Raw genomic sequence first — 18,923 nt, forward strand, 5'->3', positions numbered from 1 at the left:
GCTGGCTAAAAAGACAAAAAATGTGAAAAATAAGTTGTAAATCAAGCTGTCAGATGCTGTCAGAGCATCAGCCAGGGTGAACAAGGGCGTCCGTGGGTCCCTTGCTGTGTGGGCTGAGTGGCTCTCTGGCAGAGACAATAAGCCATACTGTTTGACCTGCTCTCTGTCACGCTGCCAGGTTCACGGACATTCAAACGGCCCTCTTCGCTCCCCTGACTCTGACAGCTGAGACTGAAAATTCAATCCACCAACACTCTGCTCCACAAATCAAACATCTGCTGCGTTCCGAAAACACATTTCTTGATAGTCTTCGTCCTTAAGTTTAACCGAATTATTCTTTGACAGTCATTGGGAGGTAGATAATGGGACTTTTTGTAATGTTTTTTCATTACCGGCCTTGTGGTGGGTCATGAGCCTACAATCAGAAGTAGGCTCATGACCAAGGACAAGACAGACAAGTTCTAAACCTTCCAACTACTTGGAAGTTGTTGTTTTTTTGGTCTGGGTCACAGAGTAAAGCATTCAACGTCTTCTTGGGATCAAAAGTGAATCCTTTTCACAACAGAGTGGGACAAACCTATTTTAAAATCGCCATCTGTCCTGGGGAATACATGCAGAACATTCAGCATTTCATTATAACACAGCTGCACAGTCCCACCTGAGCTGTATACAGACTGATGATGAAGCTGCTGCTGATGTAGATAAAACTCTTTTTCACTCTCCAGGAAAACAGCAGGTGCTCACCTGACACTTGCTCCCTTGTATATTGATTAATGGCTCATTTAGTCTGCAAGTAAAAGAAGCCACTTTGGATAATTGAGATACAGGACATATACAGGCTATATGGTTTCATATAGCCTACCAGACGGGGACTGGAATAACTAGTGTACAGTAAATAACACCTCCACACATCATTACCGAGGGTCCGTTTTGAGTTTCAGGAGGTTACTGTGTGACACACACATGGAGTATAGGCTACCATAGACAATTAAGGAAGCTGTAGTCTATAGCCTATGTTGACCAGCCACATAACCAACATCAGATGAAATGGAAAACTACTGCAGAAGGGCATCTTACTGCTGCTCAGTGTCTCTATGGTGATCTCTATGGTGATCGATGATGAGTTTATGACTTACTCGTCATAATTTATAGTATTTTTTTAACAACTAGATACTAATCATATTCTCTTATCTTTTGGGGAATGTGCCCCCAGAACTTATCCATAAAGTCATGGTAATGGATGTAAGCTATATGGTAAGTGAGAACGAGAGGCCTGCCTGTGTATGTGAAGGAGGGTGAGAGAGAGAGGGAGGAGAGGGAGGAGGGAAGGAGGAGGAGGAGGAGGGGGGGGTGTTCATGTTTAAGCCAATAGGCGCAGAGCACAGATAATGTCATTTCTCGACGCTTTAACCTGGTGCCAGAGCTGCGCAGCGCTCAGCCCTGGTGAGCGTCCTTCTCCCACTCCCTCCCTATCACTCTCTATCTCTCTCTCCCTCTCTCGCTCTGTCCACGATCATGCACTGAAAGACCACATCCACTGAGCTGATTCAGGACTGGAAACGCCACAGACTTGTGTTTTGCTGGTTGCACTCAGCCCGGATGCCTCCACAGCCGTGATTTTATATCTTGATAAACGGAATATTCAACCCAACCCCGGACCAAGTTGTTGCTTCTGAGAGGTGAGTGTGGAGGCTTTGGCTCAGAGAGCTGCGCGTTTTGAGTTTTTTTCTACATGTTGCAACCTTGTAGTCTAGTTTATTTTTAAAGAAAGTTGTGTCTTGCATGCTATTTGTGCGTGAGAGCAGGAGTTTGCATTAGGTTTGTGATCATGAAAAAGAAAAAAACTACTGGTCAAGTCTCGAGAGGTTTGTGCGCCTTCATCTTCTTTGAAACGGTGTCATGCTTCGGCAAACATGGAATTGATTTGTCTGTGCATTACTTCATGGCCAGAGTCGAAAACGAGAAAAGAGTTTTTCTGTAGGAGGACAGAGGAGAAAGAGTGAATCTGGGGTGGGGGTGGTGGGGTGCGGGGGTAGTTTGGAAAGTGTGTGTGTGTGCGTGTAAAAGACGCACTTTAATGGAGGGGTTGCATTTTGGTTTCCAGATGTGTGGACTCAGCTGTTGCTTGTCACTCAGGTGGTCTCTCTCTCTCTCTGTGTGTGTCTCTCTCTTTCAGTCTGTCTGTCTGTCTCCCTCTCTTTCTCCTCGCTTTACGAGCTCTCTGTGTTTTTTTTTTTTTTTGGAGCTCCTAAGTGACAGACCACAGCCCAGATCCGCAGAAACACTGAGAAGTGAAGCCACATCACTTCAGCCACACACACAAGATCATTTTCTCAAATCCATTCTCCCTTCCAGACTTAAATCTACTCGTAAAACAGGTGTAAAATTATACCTTTTTCAGGCTTTTTTGATACCCACATGCAGTTTCTAGATTTTTCCCTGAGTATTTTACCTCTTGTAAGTTCAGTCATATGATTATGAGTCCCATAATGACGTGTTAAGATGGACTTTCACAGTTCAGTGTGATCTGTATTGAAGCCAGTGGTGGCACCTAGTGGTTGTGGAGCTCTGTGAAGATGCTGCAGTGAGAGCTGCAGGGCTTTGGATCTTGTGTTTTTGCATTTCTATGTAGTTGTCGTCCCTTCCCATATCAGAGCTCCAAATATGTTTTTCTTTGCTGTATTAAGTTTACCTGGTAATTGTTGTTAGAGTATATAAGTCATGAAATAAAATGTAGCTTGTTTACAACATTTCTGTATCTTAGGTTTAGAAACGTAATGTTTGGAGTGTTTTGAAGCCACTGTAAATGACTGCTGTGTAGTTAGCAGCTGGGGATCAGGTGACCAAGATGTATCCCCCCCCCACCCCGCCCCGCCCCATGGAAGGCCAGTCAGACTGTGCTACACTTTGCTGGGGGTATGAACGCTGCAATGTTAAGCCCCTGTTAATGAGTATGTATGTGTGTGTATGTGTCCTAGTGTGAGGTACAAGTACTTGCATGTCTGTTACTATCCTTGTGTGCACGTGTGTGTTTTCCTGTGCAGCTGCTTTTCTGACGTTGCTTGTGTGTTTGTACATTTTGTGTGTGTGAGGGAAAGAGAGAATGGTAGACATAGGTGTTTGGACTCAGGAGTTAAGCTGCTGTTAATTGGTCAGCCATTTGGACCACATGGGAGAGTCAAATGAGGCAGTAGCAGAAATGATTGGCATGTTTGACTTCAATGGGACATAAATCTGACTCTGTGCTTTAAATATCTGCTGAACGGCATCTTTTGAATCTGTACAATTTATATAACGAACATCATCCACTGGAAACCGGCGTGTTAGCTTAGCTCGAATACTGGGTAAAGGGTAAACAAAACAATCAGAAGAGTTTGTGTTTGAGTAAAAAAGGCAAGCTGCAGTGAAAAAGTTGCTTTGTCTCAAAGCAAGGGGGAGAAAAATACTTGAGCCGAGGAGGATGTGAATCAGAGGGGGAGGATGTGAAGCAGATCCTGAAGAGATGACCTTTCGAAGGTTTCAGCGAAAGACAGAAGATGACTGGACTCGTAACGTCATCCAATTATGAGTCCGTCTTTGGCAGGAGAGGTGGACGGATCACAAATGCATCCGTGACTTTTTCCTTTTCATCTCTTTCTCCAAGGCCCCACTGACGTTTTGTTTGGGGACAATTTCTAAACCGACAGCTTCATTTCTCAGCATCTTCAGATGAGAAACATGGGGCTTCGTCCTACAGCTCCTCGTTTTCTCATGTGCAGCCCAGATTCTAGTTCTCCAGTGGGGTTCAAGTGCCAGAGAGGAAATCCAGCCTGGAGATTGTTTTGATATTGTTGGACTCTCTCCTGGAAAACCTTTTTGCTCAGCGACCAGTGGTGTTCTGGATTTAGAGCCACTGGCTGCTTGGCTTAAACACCTCATCTGATCACAGCCGTGAAACCGTTTGAAGTTTCACCTCTTTTGGTTTGCGAATTCAATCCAAAAAAGAGATTAAAAGCAATCAAAATAACATCAGAACAAATTTTGCAGCTCCAATCCCGTGTTAGCTTAATTTAACAGATTTGGCTCCACCTCAACAATAAGGATATTGTGTTTCATATCCATTTCTCATATTTACAGTACAAAACATTATTAACACAAACTAGTAGTGCACAGGCTACACTTTGAGTACTGCACCACGACCCCCCTGACCCAGAATCAGCCGACAGCAAACCATCCACAGATTTCTTGTATCCCAGTGTTTGAGTTGGAGCTAGGATTGGCATTTGATTAAATAAATGAAACCAATAAGAAACATAAACATGAATGTCAAGTTTGTGTGTGTGAGTGTGTGTAAGAAAGAGAGAGAGGGAAAGAGAGAGGGAGAGGGACCTCCATCTATTAGTAAGTCAACACTGTTCTGTCTGTGCGTCTCTGTCAGTCTAATACCTCCGACCAACATGTGTACACACAGGCAGGTTTGTGCTGTCATGCTAGAATTAATCGAGTGTGGGGTTGTGTAAATTATTCCTAACCTCAGAAAACACAACCCGTCTCTCTCTCCTTCTCTCTCTCTCACACACACACACGCATTTGCACAGATTTGCTTGCCAACCAGCTCTCCCTGTAGTTGTGTGTGTGGGGCCAATCTCTGAACAGCGGAAACAGAATAGTGAGCAATTAGAAGCAGATATTTAAAAAGGTATTATCACTTCTGCAGTGGGGAATTAGTGCTGGAACCAAACTTTATTTATTAACATTAATCATACAGGTCAAAAAAGTCAAACATCCCCTAGTTACAGCGCATCAAAAATGAGGAAATCTGATTTTCTCCATCCCACGTGCCTGTGAATTGATTTTAGATTGGATAGTTTGGAGGAAACAAGATGTTTCCACTGAACTGAAGCTGTCACATAGTTTTTGCTTTCTTTCATCCCATGTTTGAAGGTTGCATTGTAAGAGAAGCTAATATTGTGTATGTGTGTTGGTTTACAGTAGCCACAAACCATTGCTACGTCGAGAACGTGAAAGATGCAGCGTGTAAATATGTGCGGGGGTTGGGAGGCCACTCCTTGATCTCAGTGCTAATCGTGATCCTTGTGCTCATTTAGTGGTTTCAGACCAAACCCTGCAGGCCGCATTGGCTCCGCAACCTGGTATTATGGTCAGCTTGTGGGGAAGAGAAGTAATCCAGGGCTTATGACACTGAGTAATGGACTCTGAGAGGGAGTTACACTCTCCTCTGTGTTAAAACTTGCAGTTGTAGTCGAGTCGCCCCGCAGCGCCTGCTACAGCGACGCAGAGCCGAGGTGTTGCTGGGAGTTCCTGACTCGTGCCTGCGAGTGAGAGTCGATTCGGCACCAACTTAATTACCTATACACACAGCTCTATTTGATGATGATTAAAGCCATTCACACGCACATATACACCACACACACACCTGCCCAGACACTGCCAGTCGCCAGCCACGGAGACATTAAAGGTGATGATTATTAGATGATAATAATTAAAAGGCTTTAAAGCTCAAGTAAAGGTAAACAGTATAGATAGAAGCAGCGTCTCATATAGGAAGACAAGATCGCAGCGCTATAACCACGTAATTATTCCCAGTCAAATGACCACCCTGAGGCAGAGCACAAATGATAGCTCTTCAGTTTTGTTTTTGATTGAGTAAAACATAAAAGGCCTCCAGAACAGATTCTAGGTTTGTTGGGTGCTACATCACTCACACAATATTGCTGTTGTGATTTGAAAACCTCCCGCTTCCAGTCCGGGTGCGTTTCACCGTTTGATGTTTCGGCGGTTTCAGGTTTTCACTTCACTCGAAGAGACACCCTGTCTAAATCCATGACAAAAAATAAATCTATTGTCTGTGCAAAGCTGACGTTTTTAGGAGTTTTATCCACAACAGTGAAATTGTAAGCACGGTCTTGTTGCATCCAGGCAGTTGAACTTGCAGATATTTGCATCATGTGAAGAATATTTGGAGAAACATCCCTTACATCAGCTCTTTTGGCATGAATATAAAGCAGTGATTCTCAAACATTTTCACATCAAATATCTCCAAACTTACAAATTAGACTTAGAATTGAAATGTATAACTCAACTTGTCATACATTCTGTCATCGTGTTACATATGGATGAAATTATAGTGGAAGAAAATGATTCAACTTTTATCTGGGACTGAGAACCCCTTCTAGGCTTTCTGGACCCCACTTTGAAAATTGGGACATCAAAAGGTGAACATTTCGAAAACAAAATAATCAGAATTGTTCTCATGTATATTACAAAGTAAATATACAGAAAACTTTCTATCTTTGAGTCTGGGATCTGTGTTTGGGTGCGTGCATCAGGAAAACATGACTTAGCTTCAGCCTTCCCCTTTTAAATTGGTCTCATGTGGTCTCACATGTCGGACACGGTGTTCCTGAGGCTAAGACGAGCTCCTGGGCCGAATGTCTCAACTCAAGCCTAATCAGGGACAGTCTGCTCGTTTCCTTTTCCTTCGCTCACCTCCCCTCTGTTGTATCACTTCACCTCTGTTTGAATATGCATAAATTCTCAGATGGCACAGGATGTTCTCATGAATCTGCGTCTCTAGTTTCTCCACGGGGCTAATCACTGTCAGTCTGCTTAAGAGGATAAATAAATAACAGACGCAGATGAGATAAAGAGGAATTTTTAAACTTTGTCACAAACGTAGGTTGCTACAATCATAGGAAGAGATCTCTATAAATGTCCATAAACCTTTGGCTGTTGGGTGGTCGTCTGTCTCTGCTGAGGTCTCTGGGGACATGCCCTATCTGTCACTGTATCTGAGAGTAGCCTCACACTATTCCCAGAGGAATACCAGCCTCTTAATCCATCCAAAGGGGAAATGGCTGCATCCAATCTGATGCCACCCGGAGTCAGGAAATGGCTTGTTGTGATAAATACGGTATAAGTGAGGGTGGAGAAAATTACAGGATTTTCACCAAACTCACCAAAAGTTGCACATTTGCTTTTGTTTGGGCGTTTCGAGGAGTCCTGCTTCCACTGTCAAATGCTCACTAAAGCTGCGATAATCAATATTTCTTGAGTATTGATGGATCAAATGATGGTAAAATATATAAGGAATCAATTTTAGCCACAAAACCAAAAAGACTGATCATCTGATTGTGAATTACTTTTGAGCTCTATGGAGAGTTTTAGTGTCTTTTAGCTTGTTGTTTTGGTTTACTCTGATATTGTTAATGTGAGCAGCACACAGCGTAAAGAAGAATGAATACGGAACTTATATTTAACAAAACCAAATGTAGCACTGCATCACTTGTATGAGCAAATAGGCAGCTGTTTGCTAAAGTTCCAGAAAATATCTTTAAAAGGTTATACAGCTACTCTCTACTGCCCCCATGTGGTCTACAAAATCTGTTATAGCCAGTGAAAATAGAATTTGCCTCTGGATGACAAGTGCTACTTAAAGTGAAAACAGCACTTTCTTACCAGAGGCATACCGTCCTCTTATATAACTTCTCCCTAGCTCCTTAAACAAACCCCTCACTGCCGTTGTGCTCCGTGGCAAGTAATCAAGCAGCAGCATATCCCTTAGCTAGGACAATTTCATCTGCTTGAGCAGGAGAATGTAACAGATACTCACCCGTAGTGGTTAGATGATGAAAGCTTGGGGCTTCCCAAGTGCTCTTTGCAAAACTAATACAAACAGTGATTTGACTGATGTCTGGGTTTCGGCGCTGTGAGATCCATCCGTTCCTCTTTTTTTTTTTGCCTGTGAAAGGGAGCTTAAATTGCCACTTGCATTAATGAGGTGGTAAATAAATGTCTTTTGTGTTTATACTAATGACCTCAAAAACCAGACAGTAAACCGGGGGCTGAGGCGTTCATTATCTCTAACCAGCCACCCGTGAAATCCAACATGTGTGGGCTTGTTTATGTGTGCGCACATATGTATCCGTGCACGTTTGCACATGTTTTTATTTATTCAATACGCCGCATATGTGTGTTGGGCTTGTTTTGAATGAGTGTGTGTGTTCCCTTCAGAGAGGACCCTCAGGAATCCCCCTCCGAGACATTCAGACATCTGGTTGCGGATGGACAGCTTATATCTCCAAGTAATATGTCCAGTTAAGCCCCCGGGAGCCGCCGCTGTGCACATCATTACAACCCTCCGCCGGCTTTGCTTGGGACTTCACTGAAACCCTATCGTTTGGTTCTGAGGGGTACAAATATGCTGTATATCCTTTTATACTACTTCCTCCCCGGTCCGTCTCCCATCTGTTGCAGATTAGTCTTCGGCGTATGTTTAGAGAGCTGAGCCGGTCTCAGAGCAGGACTGATAGTAAACCCAGAAGGTTTTAGTCAGAACTGTCAGGTAGGTCTGAATTAACACAGAGGCCAACTGAGGATATGGCTGACTGAGAAGAGGGACAAGGAGGGAGAGACAGGCGGCGAGAAGGTGAGACAGGCTCCAAAATTACACAGCCAGGCCTCCAAACGGTTTGTCTGTTTACCCATGAACCTCAGGCCGGCTACTCGAGGGTCAGTGTGGAATGCCAACAGCGGCTGCTTGGCCAAATTCAACCGCAGTCCCTGGGAGAGGGGTTTGGGGAGGGAGGGGGGGGGGGTGCAAACACTCCGCAAAATGGCCAGTCACGCCACTTTCTCTGTGATAGTGAGTTTATTTAAGCACGGAGCTCAAAGCGACTTTCATATAACACGTAGACTCGATATCTGTCGCCTTCGTGGCATCCAAACCCGCCACCAAAATGTTAGCGTGTCCGTGCTGAGCTGAGCTGATATCACTCAGCTGTTTTCTTATCTGCGTCCGTTCGAAAATCTCACTAACCCATATAAAGCTAAACAAAAAAAAAGCACCTTGGGATTGTGATGTGAGACTGAAGGCTATATGGTTACACACAGACACACACACACACCCTTCTCCAACCAACACTGTGCTGCCTTGAGAACTGTGCCAGCCCATGTAGGCCAAACTGTATCCCGAATGTGACAAAGTGCCTGAGGCTGCGAACTTGGTCAGACCCGTCGTTCCCAGCTCTTGTTGTGTCTCCAGTGCTAAATTATGGGAAAGTGAGGGTGCTGGTTGTGTAATACTCAGCTAGTGTATATGTGTGTGTGTGTATGTATGTATAAGTGTGTGTTTGTCTGTTCCGCTTGACTGATGCACTATCCCTCCAGGGTCCTGTCATTAAGCTTCTGTGTATACAACCCCAATCCCTGGCCTACATTTATCTCCTATACAAAATTCATGGGGGATTTACACACACACACACACTCGCGCGCGCGCACACACACACACACACACACACACAAATAGCCACAATAACATAACAGCTTTCTCATATTCAACGTGATGCAACGCTCCTGCTTGTCTTGCATGATATGTCATCATATTTAGCTGTTTTTACATTTGCTTCTCTCCTTTGTTTTTGTTTTTATGAAACTGTTTTTCAGAGGCAATGTCCTTATCTAGTCTTAGTGGCACAGCAAACTGAAAGTCTTTAACGTATCTGTTTCTTTTGGCCGAAACGTGGCACGCTATAAATCACTCACATGGATACCTACTATAAGGACAGAATGGCAGTAATCAGGGCCAATCAAAATAAAAAACACATTTATTTCTAAGGGAAGCAGCTGGAGCGTATCGTTTTTTATTTCCCTGCTAACAAGAGCAGCAAGAGTAAGTTTCTTATCTTTCATTGTTGTCTTTTGAAACTCCATGTGTGGTAAAGAAACTGTGGATTTGTGACTTTTTTTGTGAAACGAGCAGCTGGAATATTTGACTATATCTTTCATTTGGTTATTACAGTTTGTATGGCCCCACAATCAGTGGCCCGACCATGACCCCCCCCCTGTGCTTAGATTACCAATCAAGTGAAGCGAAACCGCAGTGATTCATACATTGTGCTCGTCAAACTAGAACAAGAAAATCTGCTTCTTGACATTTTCTCATTCACCTGTGTTCTAGCCTTCCACACAGAAATATCTGCCTGCTCCTTATCTTCTCTCTAAAATCAGTTTTAACCACACTTTGCATGTGAGTCAGTGTGATTGCGGCGGCCTGGGTTTTTATTAAGATGCGTCAAACACACACACACACTCCTTTCACAGTGGCGGTTGCAGTGACCTCTGATTTTTATTAAAGCAGGAATGCATCACTTAACAATATCAAATTAGAGTTGGATGGGATGCACAAGACTCTTTTCTCTCCCTCAAACACACACACGCACACACCCACACATACCCCCCCCACACACACAGTACTATAATGACAATGGGATTCTATTGTTTTCCTAATAGGTGTTAAAGTATTGTGGTGGTGTTTCTCACTCATATTCCAGTTCCTTAATGAGGTGTTAAGATGATGTGGAAGTAAAATCTTATCTCATGCAAATTCCCAGTATTATAAAGCACCCTCACATTGACGTGGGTTGCAGAATGACTCAGATTGCTGTAGCTGTATATGCGCAGAACACTGTGCACATTGGATGCTGCTCACAAACTCTCTTGTTTATTATCAACACACTGCAGTGGAATTATGGTCTGAAAAAGAGTGTGGACCTTCAAATATGACCCGTTCTGGGATTAGTAATAAATAAATAAATACAAAATCTACACCTGAGTGACAGTGCAGGATCCAATTCTACCAGAATAATTTGTTTTGGTGACACTCAGACAGGGTATGACAGTCTTTAATTAAAGAATTACAGGACAACAAGTAGTGTAACACTGCAAGGATACATGTCTGCAGTGTGACTGAAGTTGTTTTTCCACAGAGGCTAATAGTCTGATGAAAGAGTTTGTATCCTCCCGGATACTTTGGCTTGGCGAGGCATTTTAGCCTACAGGGACAACCGGGACTTTTACGTCAGATTCAGGTAATGACAAGTATTAAGCAGTTTGAATGAGGTTGACTCTGGCAAACGACGAATAACAATGATACTGATGAATAACGTACATAGAGAAGAGAGGGTTCTGTACTGTTTTTGACGACACTATTTAGCCCCAAAACAGCATAATTCCTCAGCAGACGCTAATCAGCCTGTGAGTAGTGAAGGGATTTATAGAAAATCCAGTTGAATGTCAGCATAATTGGCTACATATGCATGGATAGAGGCTGGACAAAAAACATAATGAAGATTGACAGATACAAATGTAATGCTGAACAGTAGCTGCATTGAAGTAGCAATTATAGTCATTTTGCTATGATTTATCCAAAAGGAGATACCTACTTTTTTGGAAGAGAATGAATAGAGCATTAATAGTAACTGCTGGAAGTTTGCTGATGACTGGAGTCTAGCTTCAGTTTCCAAACTCAGACAGCTTTATTGATCTTGTGAAAAAGCACAAACAGGAACCATATGAAAAAACTGCTTTGAGATAATAGCTAACAGCATGCTAACATACAACAACATACACACAAATCCAATCGATTTAGAAAAGATGTCACTGGGTAATAAAAACTAAAAACTTGGTCTGATGGTGGCACTATATGTAAAGGTAGAAAATCACAGAGTCGGTAGGATTCAGTCTATCAAATAATTACCAAAATGTTTTAATCTGGACCAAAGTGATGGGCGGACCAACCAATTGCCATTCCCTAAAATCTGCATAAAAATGTCCACTCTATTTTCACTCAAAATGGTAAAAATAGAACTGTGAATAAGAGGGAATCCAAACTGGATTTTCTCCACCCAATCCCAACCAAAGCTCCCATCCCAGTTACTTGACAATTTCCTGCATTTTATAGTACTTTTATTGCTGTTCCTATTGTCCCAGAGGTGTGTAGGTAACACCCTGTAGTGGTTAACAGATCTCAGTCGAGGGTTTTATGACTAGGAACTTAAATCTCGCTCAGCCTGGGAGTGTCAGGGAATATTAACACTGAACTGGTGAGACCACAGAGCAACACTTCCACAGATCTGATACTGCAGCAGCGAGTCGAGCTGGTGGGCCTTGTTCGTGATGGCTAAAGATCCATTTCCTGGTGTGAAAGGCTGCTGAGAGGCGTCTGTCGGTGTGAATGGGGCTGAATGGAGGAATTATAATGGATGTGAATTGAGACGTGGATCTGAGGGCTTTTTGTGAAGCAGATCTGTGTTTAAGCTGGTTTGTCACCCATGTGGCCTTTGTGACATCTATGAATAAAACCAGGAACAGATACAATCAGGCTACATATTATTTGTGGATTAGAAGGTGGGTGCTGGTGTTGATATATGAACAACAACATAGCTCATATGACACAGGGCCAAAGAAAAGACTAAACATTCAAAATAATCTCAGATCACATGCACACAGAGGACAATCTATGCTTGAAAATCAAGTTTCACTTTCAACGTTTAAATGCCCCTTTGGTGATTTATTTGTCCGGGCTTGTCAGCTTTGGCAGCAGTGTTACTTGTTGTGTTAAGAACGCTTTCAGGATTTTTTCTTGTAGCTATCAGTATTTTCAATCATTGACTAGAATGTAGTCGAATTTCTTGCTCAAGGCATTGGTATACTTCAAACAAACTGCTTAACAGATCAAACGGTGTCTGACCCTGGTCCCTGTCCCCACACTTTTCTGGCATCAGAATTGGGGTTCACATCTGATGGTTGCTGCTACTTTCAGAAGACAACAACCTGACAAGTGTGGCCACAACTTCCGTCACCCCGCTCCAAGTGCAACAATGTGAATGCCCCTGAAGAAAGACTGTCCATGTGTGCACCCTGGTGACCCCTACTTGTGTGACTCATGTGTCTCTTCCCTTTGCACAACTGCAGACTGTCACAGACTTGACAGTGGTGGAAGAAGGGGGCCTTACGAAGCTATAGACCACTGACTAGGACTCTAGCTCCTGCTGCCTCTTCCAGGCCCAAGTGGCAACCTCGAGATGGCTGCCTCTACTCTGGCTTTATACCAGAAGTCCATCCTATGAGCCAAACCACAGTTAATTGGAATCAATTAACCAATAAACATAATATTTACATCTAAATACATTTCTGTGCATGTGGTACAACCTACATGAACCCAGAATTATCATGACTGCACATACACAGAAGAGCATTTTTGCATTACTTAACAAAACAGGTGTTCTGTATTAGTTTACAGATGGTACATTCCAGTTCCCCACCCTCTACAAAAGCCATTGGATTGTGCCACTTCCTGTTTGACAGTTGGACCAAGAACTCCCATGGTAACCCAATAATACTTGAATAAATTATTGTGGTGTTGAAGTGTGTGGCATTTCCTAAACTGGTTGCCACTCCTGTACATCTGCATAGTTAAAAAAATAAAAATAAAAAATTACTTCAGGCTTGCTGATGCTAGCTTACCATGCTAATGCTAGGAATAGAATTGGATTTGACCATGACCCTTAACTGTGGGAAAAAGTTTGCCACCAAGAGGCGGAAGGATGACGACATGTGTTTCAAACAAACCCATCCCATAACGATGGTGAACCATTGATGATAATTTTCACATGGAAACACCTTCAACGTTTCGCTGTGTGCCATCCCATTTGTGAAAATGTCAGTCTACACCCATGTTTCCTACAAATTATGTTTAATTGTTGATAATTTGCCACACCCACGCCCTTACCTTTCACAGAGTTACACAAATGGGGATCAGCAGTGAGAGACGCTGAACGTAGCTGTCAACTTTTTTAGAATCAAGATTCCTGCCTACGAAGCACATGTTAGGTTCAAGACAGTTATTTTCACAACCATATGATATATTTCATCATTAATTTGCACTTAATGCTACTTTAACATCAGGAATTTGCCTCCACGGTCTGTTTGAGTTTGGCTTTTTATGACAAACTGTCCTGGAACAAGTCGTGACATGTCAGTGTCCTTGTTGATTTCTGTTTTGAACAACCAGGAGGGATGTCTCCCCTGATATTTGCATTCTAAGGGATCAGTTAAACCCCTTCTTGCCCCCTGGGGATGAAACGCATGCAGGGCTGGTAGTTGAGTCCAGGTGTGAACGACGGTTAGAAATGAAAATGAAGTGCAACACTTCCAGAGAAGAGTGAGCTCAGCACAGTGAAGGTGAAGTAAAGGACAAATTACAAGTTGAGTTTTGTCCCAAAAGATTGACGAAATGTGCAGCCAGAACAAGTGAGCGTCAGTGTGCGTGTGTGTGTGTGTGTGAGGGGCAGCATGCAGTCTAGACCTGGTCTTGGATTTCCAGTATAGGAAAGGCCACTAGATCTTGTCTGAACCCCGGTCCGAAGCGTTTGCCATGGAAAGAAATCTCTGCTGAAAAAGTTATTTGGGAGACTTGATCCAAAGGTTTCAGTCCAACTCACTTCTGACATCTCTGAGTTCAGGGTTAGACCAATATTCTGGTCTGTTGCTGTCCTTTCATATAATACTGGATCCATGAAATCAGCTTCATGTTTCATTTAAAGTTGGTGTGTTTTCTTGTCCTGGACCAGTAGTCCGTGCATCAATCAGTCTCGTACAGCTGCTGTGAAACATTAAGCTGCCAGCGAAGTGACAGAAGTTTGGATAACACAGAGTAGTAGCCATTTCCCAACATTTAAAAACATCATATTTGAAGCGGCTCCAAATGTTAGTAAAACTGTGCATTTGTTCACATAGAGGCCAGGGGTTAAAGGTCACTGCATAAACCCTCCATTACTTAGTAGATTCTCATCAGCCCCAGACATGTGAATGAGACCAGAGCGCCAACCATTCAGCACATGTCCACTGGCTTGGCAGAGTGCTGATACATGATGTCTTTGCCTTATAATGGCTGCAATCCATTAATAACCCCCGCTTTTATTGTGAAAGGAGGAAGCTGCAGGATAATCACATCATGTCCTGATGTTATCTTGAAGGCAATGTGCTGGTTATTTCTGTTGTTGTCACAGACAGTTCTGGTCTTCCTCTATGACTTGAGAAAACCCCACTTCTATTTCCATTATGTTCTTTTGCTTTAAAAGATAAACAACCTGACACCTGCATCGCTCATGGCAAGACTGGAAAAGAATTTCTAGTTTTGTTTCGTCTTTTGCTCCGTCACACCCTCTTTCTTTTTCTGGAGGAAGCAGAGGAGACCACAAGGTCATCTGCCCCCCCCCCTCCAAAGAACCATGGGTCCCTGGCCACAAGCCCAGGCCCGGTCTGAAGGGCCAATATCTGCCTATTGTCTGGAGTAAAGCCACTCATCCTCAGACCTGTCCTCTATTCGTCGCCCACTCATTGTCTGCTTTTGTTATTTGAATTTGCTTGTCTGTCGCTTAAATCCCTCTACCTGAAATAACATTTCCAGAGCTTTCAAAATGTATATCCAGATAAATATCTCAGGAGACTCAAAGCACGTCTTAGGAAGGGTTAAACACTTTTACAGAGCAGTGCCAAGACCCCTGGAAAACTTGAGAGCTTCTTTGAAAGGTTTTACCCTCAGACTGGACTGCCAAGCCCCCCTCTCTCTCTCTCTCTCTCTCTCTCTCTCTCTCTCTCTCTCCTCTGTCTCAATTTCAAATATGTGTCTGCATGCCAGGAGGAAGGAAAGTGCATACGGCACAATCTCATCTCTATGCACAGAGAGCATCTCTCGCTCTATCCCGCTCTCCTGCGCCACTTAGCTAACCGAGTCGTTTCTCATTTGTAACAGGTAATTTGGCATGTGACAAACAGCTCTGTTGCCCTCCGTTCAAGTCACTTTGTGGGGTTGTCAGGGGAGAGAGCGCCTTTGTCCGCGGGACAATTGAGCAAACTCATTTGTCATTTTAGACTCTTTAAATGAAGCCAGTGCTGCTTTTCAGCCTTTCACAAAGACGGATGATGCACAACTTGTCCAAATAAATCACATAAGCCTTCTGCTAAAAGTGAATTTTCATTTTCACCATTTCATCCACTGTTTTGACTCAGGGTTGTTTTTTCTGCAATTTTTCCCCTAAAAATAATGCTAATTTTTTTTTGTTTGTTTACATTTTGCAATCGATAATGCAGCTGTCAGCTTTTTTCCACACAGTCTGTGCCTCATTTTGGAAGAAAAACTCTTAATTTTTTAGATCTACCGGATTGTCATGAGTTTCCTGAAGTGAAGTGCTCACAATGCATGCATGACAATGATGTCTTTGTCATCGGCTGAAGTGAGAGATGAGGGCAGGGGACCCCACTACTCTCACTCATTGAGATCTCTGAAATAGGAAAAGGGTGGGGGGGGGTGTTGGCGGCATCAGTGACAGGGTGAGCAAACAGGTCCTTGGCGTGAGACTTTCCCTGAGATGGATGAGGTTGACTCAGGAGGAAGCACAGTCAATATTTAACCAGAAAAACACCAACAAGACATGAGGAGTCAAATTCTGGAAAGAAAAATCATTTGGTGCTTTTAAAGGATCCAGTGCCTCCAATAGAGGATTTAGTTTGACTAAAGTTTTAATGTGTTGCCAAACAAAGACTTAAACCTACAGTGATCCTTATTTTTATATTAACAATTGATCAAATGTGGATAAATGTCTCTTCCATGAATGAACGCACAGATTTGTCAACCATCTCTGCGATTAGGCTTAATATTACAGAAGCCTTTTATTGTTTTGGTTTCCTAACTCCTCATTTTCGCCACAGTATGCAGCACCTCTCAGTTCTGAAAACCCATAGTTCACTACTAAACCATCAACTGACACACAAAGTTGATAAATAAAACAGCAAAATAACAAGATAGTTTCCTGGAGTCAGTGCCCCCCCCCCCAAAAAAAAAAATCTGTCATTGCAAGTTGAGAAAGCTTTTCGCTCTAATTGTTCAGTAATGAGTCATCAGTTATTTTGTAAATTTAGGTTTCATTTTCATCAAAGTGCTTATGATCAAACGCTCAAGTGCTCTAATTTTGCTCAAATTTGTGCACAAACAGTCACTTTTGTTGTTGAGATAATGAAGCAGCTGGGCAAGAACATTTGCATTAACCACCACGGGATCTAATTAAGCAGCTGAGTTCAAATTAATGTGACATTAGTAGAGCAAATGACATGAGACGCATCAGACTGGATGACCTCAGGAACCATTTAAAGACAGACAGAGTAAGAGTGTGCCGTCACTTGGATTATATACAGAAAGAAATGGGTTAGTAATTTAAAAGAGTGAGCAGTTGGTTTGACTTTGACTGAAAATAGGACATTAAGAGAGAAAGACAGAGTGTGAGAGCGGAGTGGACATGTCGTCTGGCTCCAAGGAATCCTGCGGCCAGGGGACGGGGAGCAGGGCTTGGTGTCACTCTTTTGGAGGAAGGGGTGAGATAGGGATAAGGGTGGGGGGTTCGAGGGGAGGAGGAGTGGTGACTGAAGTGTGTGTGTGTGTGTGTGTGATTGAAGTGCAGGGTGATTTGCTCTGGAGGGGAGGAATGAGGGAGGGGCCGACAAGGCTTGTCTGCCCCAAGAGCACTCACACACACATCCACTCATCCACTCACTCCCACACACTCGCAGGGATCAGAGACACTCCAGATAGAGACGTCACCTCTCTGCCCTCCCTCCTTGCTCTTTGGACCTTGAAAATTTTGGATTACCAAGCGAGTTGCTCCCCAGCTGTGGCGTGAGTGAGAGTCGCGTCTTTCAGACTCCCACTCACCACAAGTGACTTTCAAAAAAAAAAAGAAAGAAAAAAAGGCTGAAACCTTGGGGGGGACTGAGTGGGATCTGGGTCTGATTAGAACGTGGACCCATTGAGCTCGGCGCCACAGACATGCAGATGGAGCGCGGCATGACCGAGGGACTGTGGAAGTGAATGAGAGCTTTATGCGGAGGTGGAAAGACAGATGCTTTTCCTGGAGGTAAGGACAGCGTAGATACACGCAGAAAGACTAAAGCACTTTTCCAGCTCTTCTTTGGAAAATGCTTGCACCTTAAAGTTCCATCATTACTTTGATGTGTTGCTAAAGAGGTCTGCAAAGCATTGTGGGAGATTTTCTTGGACGAAAGCATTGAAAAAGACTTGAAGAGAATGAATGGCTGAGTTTAGGCGTACATCATGAATACAGCAATGCGCACAAACAGCACTTAAATCTTGGGCTAAGTCTTGTATCTTGTGTTTGTGTGCACATAGGCAGCAGTGACGTGATTGTGTGTGCGTGTGTGTGCAGGTGGTCTCACGCCAGCTGTGTTAAGTCTCCTGTGCACCCCCTGACACCCATTTGGCCTTAAAATAACACTCTTCAGCAGTCAAAGAGCAATGACCTCGGCCTTTGAACTCCACTATTTAATGGTTTTTCTAAAGTAAATCTCATCATGTTGAAGAAAAATAGACTTTTTTTTCCACTGTGTCGGTTCAGTTTGCAGCAGGTAACTGAAGCTGCAACTAAAACAGCGGTTTTCTTTGACAATATCTACTCACTGAGATGTACTATACCTTTTGGCACAATCTGTAAAAGTCATACTTCTTGGTAAGGCAGGAAGTATTCCTATAGTTCGCCCTGGGGTTGTATTCATTTGAAAATAACACGTGTTTGACTGACTAAATCCTCTGTGAAGGAGAGCCCCTTTAAAAGTGTCAGTTACGCAGGGGAGGTGCACACATTTAACCGTTGGCTACATCTGGCCCCGTCTGTGTTGTGACTCTTTAAACGTCTTTCTCAAAAAAAAAAAGAAAAAGGAAAAGAAAATCTCTTTTTAACCCCTTGAGCCTTAATCTGTCACATCTACACCGTAGCTGAAATGTAGAGGAGGAATAGGTGGACATTTTGTTTTCGACAAAGAAAGCCATTGTGTTATTGCCAAGAGGTGACATGGTGAAATGTGAGTTGCTGTGTATGTTGGCTCAGGAATCTGCAGTCACCTTTTCCCCATAAGCTGCGGGATGAAGAGCCAGAGAGCTGAAGGGCAGAGGAAGATGGATACAGATCCTTAAAAAGGATACCAAACTGAAGCTGTAGTGATTAGCCAATTAATCAATTAATTGACTTTTGAGTTTTTCAGACTAATTTATGTACATTTTCAAGCAAGGGGAA

General features: G+C 43.2%; 1 protein-coding gene across 2 annotated transcripts in view; it reads left to right on the forward strand.

Annotated features, from left to right (window-relative positions):
- The first annotated feature begins 1,556 nt into the window (after positions 1 to 1,556).
- Positions 1,557 to 18,923, forward strand: part of prickle1b (prickle homolog 1b) — a 28,684-nt gene continuing 11,317 nt past the window's right edge. Inside the window, exon 1 of one of the 2 annotated variants that reach the window (XM_083999134.1) lies at positions 1,557 to 1,679. Coding sequence is in view for 1 of the 2 variants with exons in the window: in XM_083999133.1 (XP_083855259.1) it covers positions 17,736 to 17,750 (15 nt within the window). In the remaining variant the exon portion in view is untranslated. Of the gene's footprint in view, positions 1,680 to 17,626; positions 17,751 to 18,923 lie in introns of those variants that run through there. The other variant, XM_083999133.1, reaches the window with a different exon arrangement.

Source organism: Trachurus trachurus, assembly GCF_905171665.1.
Source record: "Trachurus trachurus genome assembly, chromosome: 23".
NCBI classification, from domain to species: Eukaryota; Metazoa; Chordata; class Actinopteri; order Carangiformes; family Carangidae; genus Trachurus; species Trachurus trachurus.